Below are 12,395 nucleotides of genomic sequence, written 5' to 3' on the forward strand. Positions count from 1 at the left end.
TGGCCTTAACTAGAAAGCGGGTACTTCTACAATCTACCCCTTTCCTCCCTAGGCAGGGCAGGCTAGTGGAGAGGGCACTGAGTTGGGATTCAGGAGACCTGGGTGCTAGCCCCAGCTCTGCCATAGACCTGCTGGCAAGACTCTTCCCGTCTCTGTGACGGTTTCCCCTCCCGCCCTGGGTCCATGCAGCGGGCGCTTTTGGGAGCGGCTCTGACTCTTGGCACTCATTTGCACCAGGGGGCTGGGACACAGACAATAGTTAGTGCTTGAACGCGGAGGCTGGAATTCCTACAGCTCGTTAGCTTTTCATCCCTCCCCTGTGGGTACCCAGCACCGTTCCAGTTACGAGGTCGCTTGGGTGAGAGGCCAGACTGGGGTGTTAAACACCCAGTTCGCCCTTTCCAGCCTCTTTTTGCCCTTTAATTCTGGCCCTTCCCTGGTGCTCAGCTGCTCTGTTCACGCTGAGTTCTGCTGGCGCTAGACCAATCCTGCTGTTTCCGAGGCCATGCCAATGCGTGCCGCGCTGCGCGAGTGGACCGATCCAGCGGTGCCAGTGAAGCGTGTCTGGTGAAGCTACTCTGTGCCGACAGGAGACAGCGCTCCCGTCAGCATAAAGAAACTCACTTCTGCAAGCAGCAGAAGCTACATCAGCGGGAGAAACTCTCCCACCAACATGGTGCTGCGCACACTGGTTCTTATATCGATGTAATTCATGTCACTCGGAGGTGGAATATTCACGCTCACGAGGGGCCTCACGAGTGGCCTAGGCTGTAGTGTAGACATAGTCTGAGTTTCATAGTTTTTAAGGCTAGGAGGGACCATCAGATCCTCTGCTCTGACTTTACATATAAACAGAAGCCAGAGAATTGCATCCTGACGCTCTTGCATTGAGCACGGTAACACGTGTCTGGCTAATGCAGAGCTTCCAGAAAGGCACTCTGTCTTGATCTGAAGATTTCAAGAGCTGGTGAATCCACCACTTCCCTTGGCAGTTTGTTCCAGTGCTTAATCATCCCTGCAGTAAAAAATGTGTGCATCGCTTCTCATTTGAATTTGTCTGGCTCTTGTCTGCCTTTCTCTGCTGTTGGAAAGAGCCCTTTAGTACCTGAACGTTTTCTCTCCATTAAGGTACTTAGACGCTATAATCAAGCCACTTCTCAGGCTTTTCGATAAACTGAACAGATTAACCCTTTCTGTCTCTCGCTGTCAGGTATTTTCTCCAGCTCTTGGATAATTGTTCTGGCTCTTTCTGTACCCGCTCCAGGTTTCAATGACCTTTAAAACGTGCAGTCACCCGCATTGGACACAGAATTCCAGGTTCAGTCTCACCAGTGTTGTAGACGGAGGTGAAATCACCTCGTTTCTCCGACTCGCTGCGCCCACACGCACAAAACTGCTGGTCACTGAGTCCATAGGTTAACTCGAATTCTTTCTGTAATTTCATGGACACGCTCTGATTCCTCCCTCTGTTTCAGGTTTAAATCATGTTGTCAGTGCGCCACTGAAGAGATAGACGGCGCAGCAGGGGTTAAACAACCCTCGGGCTCACTTCTGTGCTATGATGTTTAATAATCTTTCCATCTCTATTTGGAGTAAACAGAGACTGTCGAGCAGGCGGTACAGAGAACTGTAGGCATGGAAACCCCCGCTGCAGTCACAGTGCACTGCTCGTGATCCCCAGGGCATCGTTTGGTTGAATGACTCTAGCTTCGCTTTACCATCTGCCTCTCGAGGGTATTTATCTTCCCCCTGGTTCCCATAGGGTCCGAGCACCGGACAATCTTGAACGTGTTCCCTGTCGCACAATCCCGGGCGGTAGGGAAGGGCTGTTCACCCCATTTGCAGATGGGGACCCAAGGCCCAGAGAGGCTGAGGACCAGATTTACAAAGGTATTTGGGAGCCTAGCAATGCAGATAGGCGCCTAGTGGGGTTTGCAGAAGTGTCTAAGCAGGTAGGTGCCTAACTCCCATTGGAAATCAGTGGCAGGTAGGCACCTAACCCATGTCAGTGCTTTTTGTGAAATCCCACTAGGAACCTAAATAACTTTGAAAATCTGAGTTGCCAAGGTCTTGTAGGGAGCTGAACCCTGGTTGCCAGAGTCCAAGTTACCAGCTGGGACCTCCCTCCCCCTCATGACAAGCAAGTCCCAGGGTGGGAGCTAGGGCCTCCGCTCCTGCGTTGTCTCTTGAGAGTCAGCCAATGGGCGGTTTGCTTTCCTGCCGACAGGCAGGTTCCCTCTTCTTGAATCAGCCCCATGTTTTCTTGTAGCATCTGGACAAACGTCCAAACTTTAGAGAGTTCATCATTTATTACAGGGCCGCCCCGCATCCTTCACGCAACTCACCGGCACAAATCCAGCTTGCTCCGGTTTCCCACGGCCAAACATCCCCCAGCGTGATTAAGACGATGCGGCCCCACTCCGCCATCCCCTTTGCAAAGGGGCACTGAAAGGATCCAACCAATTATTAACCCCGGCCAGGCTGCCCGTTGCAACTTCTGTTACCCTCAGGGCTGTGGTGCCACCAGCGCAAGCTGCCAGGAACGTTTCAAGGGTGCTAAGGAACTGCCATGCTGGGTGATTTCCTAACCATTCTCCGAGGAGGATGCAAAAGAGGAAGGGGAGAAGAGGCTGATGCAGTCACATCTGGACCTCTGCCGCAGGCCACGTGCTTGGGCTAGGATGGCCAGGCATCAAGTATAATATCTTGGGCCATGAGTCTTTGAGAGCATCAGTCTCATAGGGCTGTAAGAGGAAGGATTTCCCAGTGGTTAGCACACTAGCCTCTGTCTTGGGAGATCTGGGTTCAGTTCTTCACTCTGGATGACTTTAGGCAAATCACTCGGCTTTCTCTGCCTCAGTTTCCCTTCCGTAACATGGGGATAATCCATATCCTTTGGAGATGTTGGGAGGTTAAACAATGACCAAAGATTGTGATGCATTCAGGCCCTATCGCAATGGGTGTCACGTAAGAACTGCAGTGCTTACAGGGAGCAGTAAGGACCTGTGACAGACCTTATACTTTTCCTCATCACTGGAGTATCATCCTCAGCTGCTGGAATTGGTAGCACAAGACTCAGCTTTCATTTGAAAGAAAACTGTTTTCTAGCCCACGTGGTTGCAGAGAAAACCTTGAGAACGTGACTCCAGTCTGGCTCCAAGGCGAAGAGAAAGATCCCCTACGTTTATTGCGGTTTTAAATTTCAATCTCATGATTTTCTGGGGCCTGACTCATGATTTTTGACTGTTTGGGGCTGGCAACACCCCAAAGTCCACCACCCATGTATCCAGAAGCAGCGGAGGAAAAGGTGGTCCCAGCAGACACATACTTTGCTTGTATGGGCTAAAGGAAATGAAACTAGCCAGTGTCCCCGGAGAGAGCACAGCGTGGACGACTCATGCTAACAACGGCCATTTTGAATGGATTCATGGGGACATGCCCATACAGACAGGCTGCGGGGCCGGAGACAGCACTGGGTTCCCATAGCCAGGTACAGCACAAGAGCTGCCTGCTGATTTCATGACACTTGAGCTGTGGGCAAGGGGCTCTGGTTCATTAGGGTTCCCATGCCCCCGAGTTCAGGCCCTGAGCCGGCTGCTCTGATAGGCCGAGTGCACCAGGTGCAGCTGCTTTCCCGCAGCCCAGAGAAACTGCCTTCAAGCAGATCTGCCGGAGTCCCACGCCCAGAGACCTAGCTCAGGATTCGACACGAATCCCTGGGTGCTGTAGCTGGTTTCCTTCCGTATCTTGTGGGGATTTGCCCCAGTGTAGAGCCTGGATGTGGGGACGCCAGCAGCCACTGCTCACTGCATTACACAGTCCAGGAGCTCTCACCCGTCAAGCCACCCAAGGGTGCTGCGAGGGTGAATTCAGGTTTGGGCGCAGTTCGAGACCCATGGAAGGGAGGCACTACAGAAACGCAAAGCCCACTCCTAGCTAGGTCTCCGCAGCTGTCCCTGTTGTGCCTGCCCCTGGGGGCTTCACAGAAGGGGCAGCAAAACGCAGTCCCTCTCCCCCGCAGCGGAGCTACAGAAGAACCCCCATTAGAGTTAGCGGAATAGGACCTATGACCCAGATACACTCATCCCACTATTGATGCTGAGGGCAGGTCAGAGGCCAGGAAGGTGGAAGAATGGCTCTGTAGATATTTCTGCAGGATGGAAATTGTAAGAGTTAATTAACTTAACAGAAGGCTAGGAATAAAAACCAGACAGACAAGCAGCAGGAGACTCCTTTGTTGCAATAGAGCTTGACAAAGCCCTGGCTGTGATGATTTAGTTGGTGTTGGTCCGGTTTTGAGCAGGGAGTTGGACTAGAACCTCCTGAGGTCCCTCCCAACCCTGAGATTCTATGATTCGTTGCAGCAGGCCCTATACCATGCCCTCTTTGGGCAAATCCCCGCCGGCACAACTTGGTACAGCCTTTTCCAGAAGCCTGGCACAAAGCAACCCCCGCCTGAAGGGAACACAAAGGGCACCATTGTGTGTCTGCTCATGAGCCCTGGCTCAGGATCTGGCCCCAAGACTCCATGGGCCAGTTACTTCTCAGCCTCTAGGTTGAGGGTGACAACGTGGGGCCCAGCTGTGGGGTTGGTTTTCATGGCATGGCCACGAGGAATGAGACTTAAGAACCCCCCTCCCCCCAATTCATTCCACAAACAGCCCAAGCAGATGGCAGTGATTGTCAGCCACTGAGGCCCGTGAGGTGAAAGACTCCGACCCACAGAGGCACCCAGTCCACGTGAACAAGGCTCCCACGTCGACGCACAGCACAACCTCCGATATAGCCATATACGTAGCGCACCCAACGAGTCGTTCGCTGGTGACACCCCAGGACTCCCTCCCCCCTTGCCATGGGATCACACCAGCCCTGGCGAATCGGAGCCCATTATAATAACAACATCGCTTAACATGAGTCATTTCTCCCGGCAAACTCGGCGAGGAAGCCGGCTCCTTGGAGGGCTGTGTTGCACTGCTGAAAATAAGTACCCAGATGAAATGCGTCACCAGGCCCAGCTCTAAGCTGGCGGTGGGCAGGCAAAGCGCTCCAAGGTGGGGTGCTTCCATGATAATGTGAATTCTAGCAGTCTGGCAGCGTCGGCTCCAGGGGCCGGGGTGCAGAAAGTCGTCTAACCTGCAGAAGGGAATGGGGATAGGAGGGGCAGGCAGATCTGATACATCCTCCTCCTCCCAGCCCTCTGCAACATCCACTCAAGTTCCTAGCCCAGCGCGTCTTGTCCTTCCTTTAGGGCCATTAGAATATCAAGCCGAGACACTTAGGTGCAAAGCTGGAATTCATGGCCCACGCACGGTACCTGGAATGTGCAGCAAAAAGGTATACGCACTAGACGGGGCAAGCAAGAAATGTCTCCTGGCATCTGTGTGGATTTGTCCTTCCTTGACATATGCAGCTGCTCGAGGGGGAAGGTCCGGCTCAGCACAAGGCAGAAGAGAGGACAGACACTGCACGTGCCCATAGCACAGGTATTAATAGCAGTCTAGATGGAGTGGCGTTGCTTAGATGAGTGGAGCCAGGCCAGAATCCTAGGGCGTGTCCCCTACACAGCTCTGGGGCTGCCCAAGCACTGCCTGCTGTGTCCGTGGCGCTGTTTGCACAAAAACCTGTGACAAAGGGTTTTGGGGGTACATAGACGTCACGTGTCTCTCCCAACACCTCGGAGAGTTAATGCAGAGCCCGGCCTAGGCTCTGGGCCAAGGGATGGGAAGGTAGCCGGACGGGTGTTGTTTCAAAAGCCATCTGCTCGCTATGCTGTGCTCCTGCTTTGCTTTCAGTGGGGTGGTTCAGGTCACTGGATTCACCGCTGGTCACAGCCCCCGAAGGGAAGAATTGACACGTCCCAAGGCCAGCCACACCTGCTGGGGAAACGTGGTCGATCCACAGGGGGTAATAGCACAGGATTGGGGCTAAGGGTGGAGAATTGCAGGGGGAAGTAAAGACACAAGGCCAGAGACCCGGGGTGTGTAGCGGGGTAGAGGTGCTGCTAGCCCTGTAACTGGGAAAATGTGCATTCGGGCCCTGTGACCCAGGGTGTCCAAAGCAATGGATAATTATACCTACCCCACTGCTCCTTCCCTCTCCCCTATGCAACCCGTTTTCCTGCCCCAAAGGGCTCAGGGGTCAAGGCCTCTGGAAAGATCCAACCCAGCATAGAAGTGAAGGGGGTATGGTCCAGTTTTGCCAACCTCAAGTGGTTGAAAATGGTGAGTCGGGCCCCTGAAATCATGGGATTGGCTTAAAAAAATCAAGGGATTTTCATTTTAGAGTAATAGATGTTTGAGTCTCTGGTGTTAGAGCCATTAGGAGTCACATGGTCCAGCTCTTGTGTCAGCAACAGAGAAAGTTAGAAACTTTTTAAAACGAGAGCTGAGATTTTCAATCACCTGAGTCCAGGAGCTGGGGCTTTAAGAAAACTTCCACTAGCATGAGACTTGGGATAAAATCACAGCAGTTGGCAGCACTTGTTCCTCTTTTTATGGGTTACTTAGCAGAGGGGGATGGTCTTGGTGTATTAACATTATTTATGACTCCAGTATTGACCCTTCACCTCTGATCAGCCTTTGCTATTCTCTCCACCTCTCTCCCCACCCTCGCTACTGATGGCAACATTGAAACTGGACCCATCAGCATTCCTGCCTGTATTTGTAGGGTCTGATAGGCAGTGGGCGTTAGGACATGAATTTGGCAAAGCCCTGAAGGACACGTTTCAGAACATACTTAGATCCCAGTTAAGCGTGCGCTTAAAGTTAAGCATGTTTAAGTACTTTGCTGATCAGGGTCTTGATGTAAACAGACGGCACAGGGGTACGACCCAGGTATCTGATGAATGGGGGCTTAACTCTGCCTCGGTTTCCCCCTGCCTGTTTCACGTGTGCTCTAACTTGCTTAGGAAGCAAAGTGAGTGATGTCTGAGGCTTGGCATGTTTCCCACACTCCCCTCTTTTGCATCTGCACAGGCTCATGTGCTCAGCCGAGATTTCTGCCTCCCATTTGGCCCTGCTCCCTGAAGTGCTGCTATAGCAGGGCAGAGCAGTGGTGTGTCTCCTCGGCTAGCTGCTGCCTGCTCGTGGAGTCACTGGCTGTGAGGCAGCCCTTACTGACGGCCTGAGGAGAGCTCTCTGCTGCAGGGATGCTGCGATGCTTGGTTTCCCACTTCTCCCTCCCAACCCAGGCAGGCGGTGGGGCCCGCGGAGGTGAGTCAGGGGGTGGAGGTGGCGCTCTGTTCCCACGCCCCGTCGCCTGGAGCTGAAGCCTGGTCCTTGGCAGACCCCTGAAACCTCCTCGTGGCCCTCCAGGGAGCCACAGAGCCCCGGTCAAGAACCAGTGCCTTAGTTAACCAATCATTAGCTTTAACCTAGCTAGCATGGGTAACAATGGTAATGAAGACGCAGTGGTGGGCGTCCCAAGTACGTAGCTGGGTTTGTACCAGGACTGCTAGGCCACGCTCAGGCTCATGTCACCACATCCCTACCTCTCTAGGTTACAGCTCCTGCAGGTATGTGCCTACCTGGGCTGGAGTCACTGCTTAAACTGTGGTGTAGATGCAGCCAGAGTGTCGGGGGGTGAAAGTGACCGGGGGGGCAGAGGGGTGATTTGGGGGGTGAGGGGCAATAAAATGACTGGTGTTTGGCAGAAGTCCCAGCCCTACGCTTGCTTGGTTGTAACACACCTCAGAGAACGGTCCAACAGCCAGAGCACTGAATGGGACTCAGGACGCCTGGGTTCTGTTCTGCATAGGTTCTCACGCCACCCTCATTACTGGGGTATCTGAGCACCTTCCAGTCGTACACTGAGCCACCTGATTAGCATCTGTTATGTGGCTGTGCCGCTAAACCTCGCATGAGGCACGCCCCTGCCCTGAGCCTCAGTTTCCCCTGCCACCCTTGGTTGGTCTCGTCTGTTCACACTGTATGCTCTTAGGGGCGGGAATTGCCTCTCACCGTGTCTGTGGACAGTGCCTGGCACAATGGGGCCCTGATCTCAGTTGGAGCCTCTCAGTAGGTTTGAAGGAGGGTTTCAGACTCCTCCCCGAGCTCTCCCTGCATGGCGTACTGTAGTTCAGGTCCGTGGGCTGCCCGCACCTCTCCGATCACCGTGACTTCTACTCTCAGATGGTGACCACAAGAACCCACCAGCTATCAGCCCATGTGGGCGTGACCCGGGAGAATCTGGCTAAACTCAACCATCTTGTTGTGGGTTGGTTCCCCCGCCTCTGGCTCTGTTTCTGATCCCGGTGGCCTTATGGTGTTGCTGCCACTGGGGGGCTGAGACAACCAGATCCTGCTTCTTTTCAGGAACTGGCCCCGAAAGGGTTGGGCGTGTGTGTGTGGTGGGGAGAGGATTTACAAAATAAAATGCCTTGGACAAGATACAAGGAAATGCAGTGGCCAACCCTGGGAAGACCCTGCAGCTCAGCCTGGCCCAGCTGGGATTAGCTCCCAGTGCTCTTCCAGAGCAGCCCCAGGGAAGCAATTCATCTAACGGGATTTGAGTAATCCCCAGCTAATCCTCTCCCCTTCCCCATCTACCTGTTCCTGACCCTTCTGTCTGGATCAGCTCCTTTCGCTTCAGCTCCCCTCCCACCCCGGGGTCATTTTTCTCTCCTCCTTTCCCCTCTCTCTTCCTCCCCTCGATGTATCTTTCCCTCCCCTCCCTTGGCCTTGTCTATTTTTACCCTCCAACTGGGCCCAAGGCTCCTCCTCAAACCCTGAGCCAGGCCTTGCCCGCCTGCTTTTCACATTCTCTTCACTTTTACACTCGCTCTCTCTGCGTGCGGCTCATTCCCTCTCTCCTTCCCAGGCTCCCTCCCCACGCCTGGCTCCCTTCTGCTGCAGCAGCGAGGAGACCTATATATCACAGCCAGCGAGGAGGTGTGTCTACTGACATCACCCTAGAAATACGGTGCAGCAGTGCAGGAGCGTAAAGGGGTCTGAGGGCGGGAGCACTGCACGAAGGACCTTGCCTTGGAATCTCTTCCCCCAGAAAGAGAAGGCTGGGGGCGTGGGCACAGACTTGGCAGCTTCCCAGGCACATCGTTCCCTGCTCTCCCCAGCTGGCAGGGAGCCCCGGGCAGCTGCAGGCGGCAGACGGAGCCGGGACACGCCTGGCACCGAATGGTAAGAGGCATGCACTTTTTCAGGAGTTGCAGCCCCATGGGTAAGTTGTTGCAGTCGGACGCAGGCTGCGCGGGTGGAGGCATGCCTGTGGCATGGAGAGGCGAAGGTAGGAAGCGTGTGTGTGTGTTCGAGGTGGGGGGAAGCCGCCTCTCTCCATGTGGCTAGCTATTTCCTGCTCTTAAGAGCTGTGCACACTGGTGATGGTGGGCAGCGGAGGAAAGGGGAGACGAATGATTGACTGTCTCTCACAGACGGGCTTCTCTCCGAAATGCCTGGGCTGTAGCCAGATGCTGCGTGGAATCACTTCGTTTTGACTTGATGTGGGTTGAGTGTTCCCCAGGCAGTTGTCTCCCTGAAGTGATTTTTGAAATGTACCCCCCTCCTTCAAAAAATTCCCCATCTCCGCGTATTTAACCAGATTCTGGCATGGCTTTTCGGCAGCCCTCTGGAGGAGTGTTGTGTGCTGGGAGAAGCATATTAACCACTGTCCTATGGCAAGAGGGCACCATGCCCAGTCTCTCCTCCTTTACAGCTGCATGTCCCCACTTTTCTTGCCTGAGGTGCCTCATCCCTGCGGACACGGGACCGTGCTAAGACGCCTGTGTCTCCCACAGTCCTGGTGTGGCATTTTAGGTGGGAAGCTGGGCTCCGTTGGTGCTTTGAGATGATGATGATTTAAGCATTAATATGCTGTCTCTCTCTCTCTCTCTCCCGCAGGGCCGGACCGGGCAGGCAATCACTGAGAGGACGGGATCCCAAGCAGCAGCATCCGGGAAGACGGAGGGCATCCAGGCTGGCGGGCGTAGCGGGAAACATTTGATTGCAGCCGAGCTGGGGGAGAGACGGGCGACTGCAATCTCCTCCCCCACGCGCACAGCTGTCGGCGGATGGCACTGGGATTATTACGGATGGCTGGGCTGATGGCTGCGTGCTCTTGACCTCTCAGGGCTGCCTCTGATCCCTGCACTCCCGGAGTGGGAGGCTGGCAGCCGGAGCTGCAACTCTGCGGGTGCCCGGGGGGAGAGTTAGATGTTCTGGGCACAGCTCTACTGACCTCCTCTTTTCGCCCCTCACAACCCAGCTCTGATCCCAGCCCACTGCCCTTTCTCAGCCCCTCCCAATGCCTGCTGGGCCCAGCGGAGAGCACGCGCCGTGCGAGTGACCCCTTGCTGCCAGCTTCCCGCCATGGCCTCTTCGGACGGTTTGCAGTACCGCGCGCTCTACGAGTATAAGAAGGGCCGGGAGGAGGACCTGGCGCTGTGCCCCGGGGACCTGGTCACCGTCAGCAAGGCGGGACTGCTGGGCACGGCAGACTACAAGGAGGGGGACGAGAGGAGCCCCAAGGGGTGGCTGAACGGCTTCAACGAGCGCACCAAGGAGCGGGGCGACTTCCCGGGCACCTATGTGGAGTACCTGGGCCCTGTGAGGATTGTGCCCAGCGCTCTCAAGGCTCGGCCCAGGCCTGTGCCCCCCACCCCCACCAGCCAGCTGTGGGGTGAGTACCAGCTGGGGATGGGGGAGGGGGGGCGTGTGTGTGATGAGTGTGCTCCCCCCCCCCGGGTAGTGGCCTCTCAGAACTCCTCAGAGCAGATGTTGTGGGGAGCCACCCACGAGGCCCCAGGCTAAGGTCAGCCGCCCTGCCCTGAGAGCCCAACTCCCAGGGAATGCGGGGACCCCCTGCCCACGCACCCCCCTCTTTGGGGGCAGGGCGATGTCCAGCCAGCTCCCACGGTCTCCACGTGGGGGGAGGTCAGGCAGCTGGGCCCCAAACCCCATGGGCTCTCTGGGGCAAAACTGACCCCTGCCCCCAGAAAGCGGTTTCTTGGCAAGCCATCAAGCATGCCTCCGGAGGGGGAGAGGGGAGCGGGGTGGGGTACGTGCCTCCAAGACGCCTCGTCCAAGCTCGGCTTTGCACGTAGAAAGCAGGGGCTGGCTGGACATGTGGCTCTGGGTGGTTGAGCCCAACCGGGCACGTGTTCCTAACCACGGTGGAGGCTCAGGAGTGATGGGAGCTGGCTGGGAGCACGCTGTGCCAGGGGGCATTCGCATGGAGTCCTGCCTGGGGTCTCACATCAAGGGCTGTTAGAGGCCTCGATACTGATCGCGTGCTGACTCTCTATGGGGTAGGACTCTGCTGGCCTCAGTGGCATCGCTCCTGATTGATTTACACTGGCCTGCGTGAGATCCAGTTCTGGCAGGGTTGGCTCCTGGAGCAAGCTGGCATTGGGCGACTGGCTGGCATCATGGGTGACTTTGAATACCCACCAAAGCTGGGGCAGGATTGCGCTGCTAGCTCCACTGTGGGTACCCGGTTGTGTGGTGTTTGCCAGGTAGTCCTGTCTCCCAATCCTCGGCAGAAGAGACTGGGGCTTCCTTGACACCAGGGGAATTAAGTCATCCAGGGCCCTCTGGATGCTTGGGCTGCAGTCTTCCTCTGGGAAGTGGGGTTACCTCTGCGGGGGGGATAAGGGATGGCAGACTCGAGAGCTCCCTCAGGGTCCCAGTGGAGACGCACGCCATCCCCAGAGGTCAGATCAGCTCAAAGTTTGCGGGGCTCGGATCTGGGCAGGGGGACGCAGTCGGTTTTGTTCCAAGCGTGTTGCAACGTATGCACTGAGCCCATCACTCCTCCGAGCCAGGCTGACCAGCAAATCGAAGGCTGAATGAATGGGATCATTTAGCATGCGTTGTACAGCTCCGTGGAGCATGTCCGGATTTGTACCAGTGACAAACAGAAACTGGCAGCACGGCGAGCGATCACAGGAGTCAGGGGCTAAACGCCCCATCACTTCTGCAGGTAATCGGGCGCAAGAGCTGGTAGGGAGGCAGGGAGAAAAGGTCCTGTAGCAAGCTACCCTGGGGAGCCAAGAGACAGACTGAATGTCCAGCTCCCAGCAAGGCAACTGGTCAGTGGGCCGGACGGGGCATGAGTGTAATGCTGTCACCTTGGTAAGCTTTTTAGAGATCTGTAGCTGGAAAGTGCTGGGTAAGAGTCAGGGCCGGCTCCAGGCACCAGCCAAGCAAGCTCGTGCTTGGGCGGCAGATTCTAAGGGGCGGCTTCCGTCCAAGCCTAGGGCGGCACGGCCACCCTTTTCTTTCGTTTTTCTGTTCACCGCTCTGGCCGCCGTGTAGGGGATGGCGGCGTGGAGGAGGGAAGCACCCTGCTGGGAGCCAGCTGCACTCTCTGTCTGCCCCAGCCGGTGCCAGGTTTGCAGCAAGCCCGGCAGCCCACGTCCTTCCCTCCCCGCCAACTGGAGCAGT

At 55.8% G+C, this 12,395-nt stretch overlaps 1 protein-coding gene across 1 annotated transcript in view; it reads left to right on the forward strand.

Annotated features, from left to right (window-relative positions):
• The first annotated feature begins 8,802 nt into the window (after nt 1-8,802).
• PIK3R3 (phosphoinositide-3-kinase regulatory subunit 3) overlaps nt 8,803-12,395 on the forward strand; it is a 358,799-nt gene continuing 355,206 nt past the window's right edge. Inside the window, exons 1-2 of the mRNA XM_050961835.1 lie at nt 8,803-9,134; nt 9,852-10,629. Of these exons, the coding sequence (XP_050817792.1) occupies nt 10,320-10,629 (310 nt within the window). The 5' untranslated portion in view covers nt 8,803-9,134; nt 9,852-10,319. The remainder of the gene's footprint in view (nt 9,135-9,851; nt 10,630-12,395) is intronic.

The sequence above is a fragment of the Gopherus flavomarginatus genome, chromosome 7 (assembly GCF_025201925.1).
Source record: "Gopherus flavomarginatus isolate rGopFla2 chromosome 7, rGopFla2.mat.asm, whole genome shotgun sequence".
Taxonomy (NCBI): Eukaryota; Metazoa; Chordata; order Testudines; family Testudinidae; genus Gopherus; species Gopherus flavomarginatus.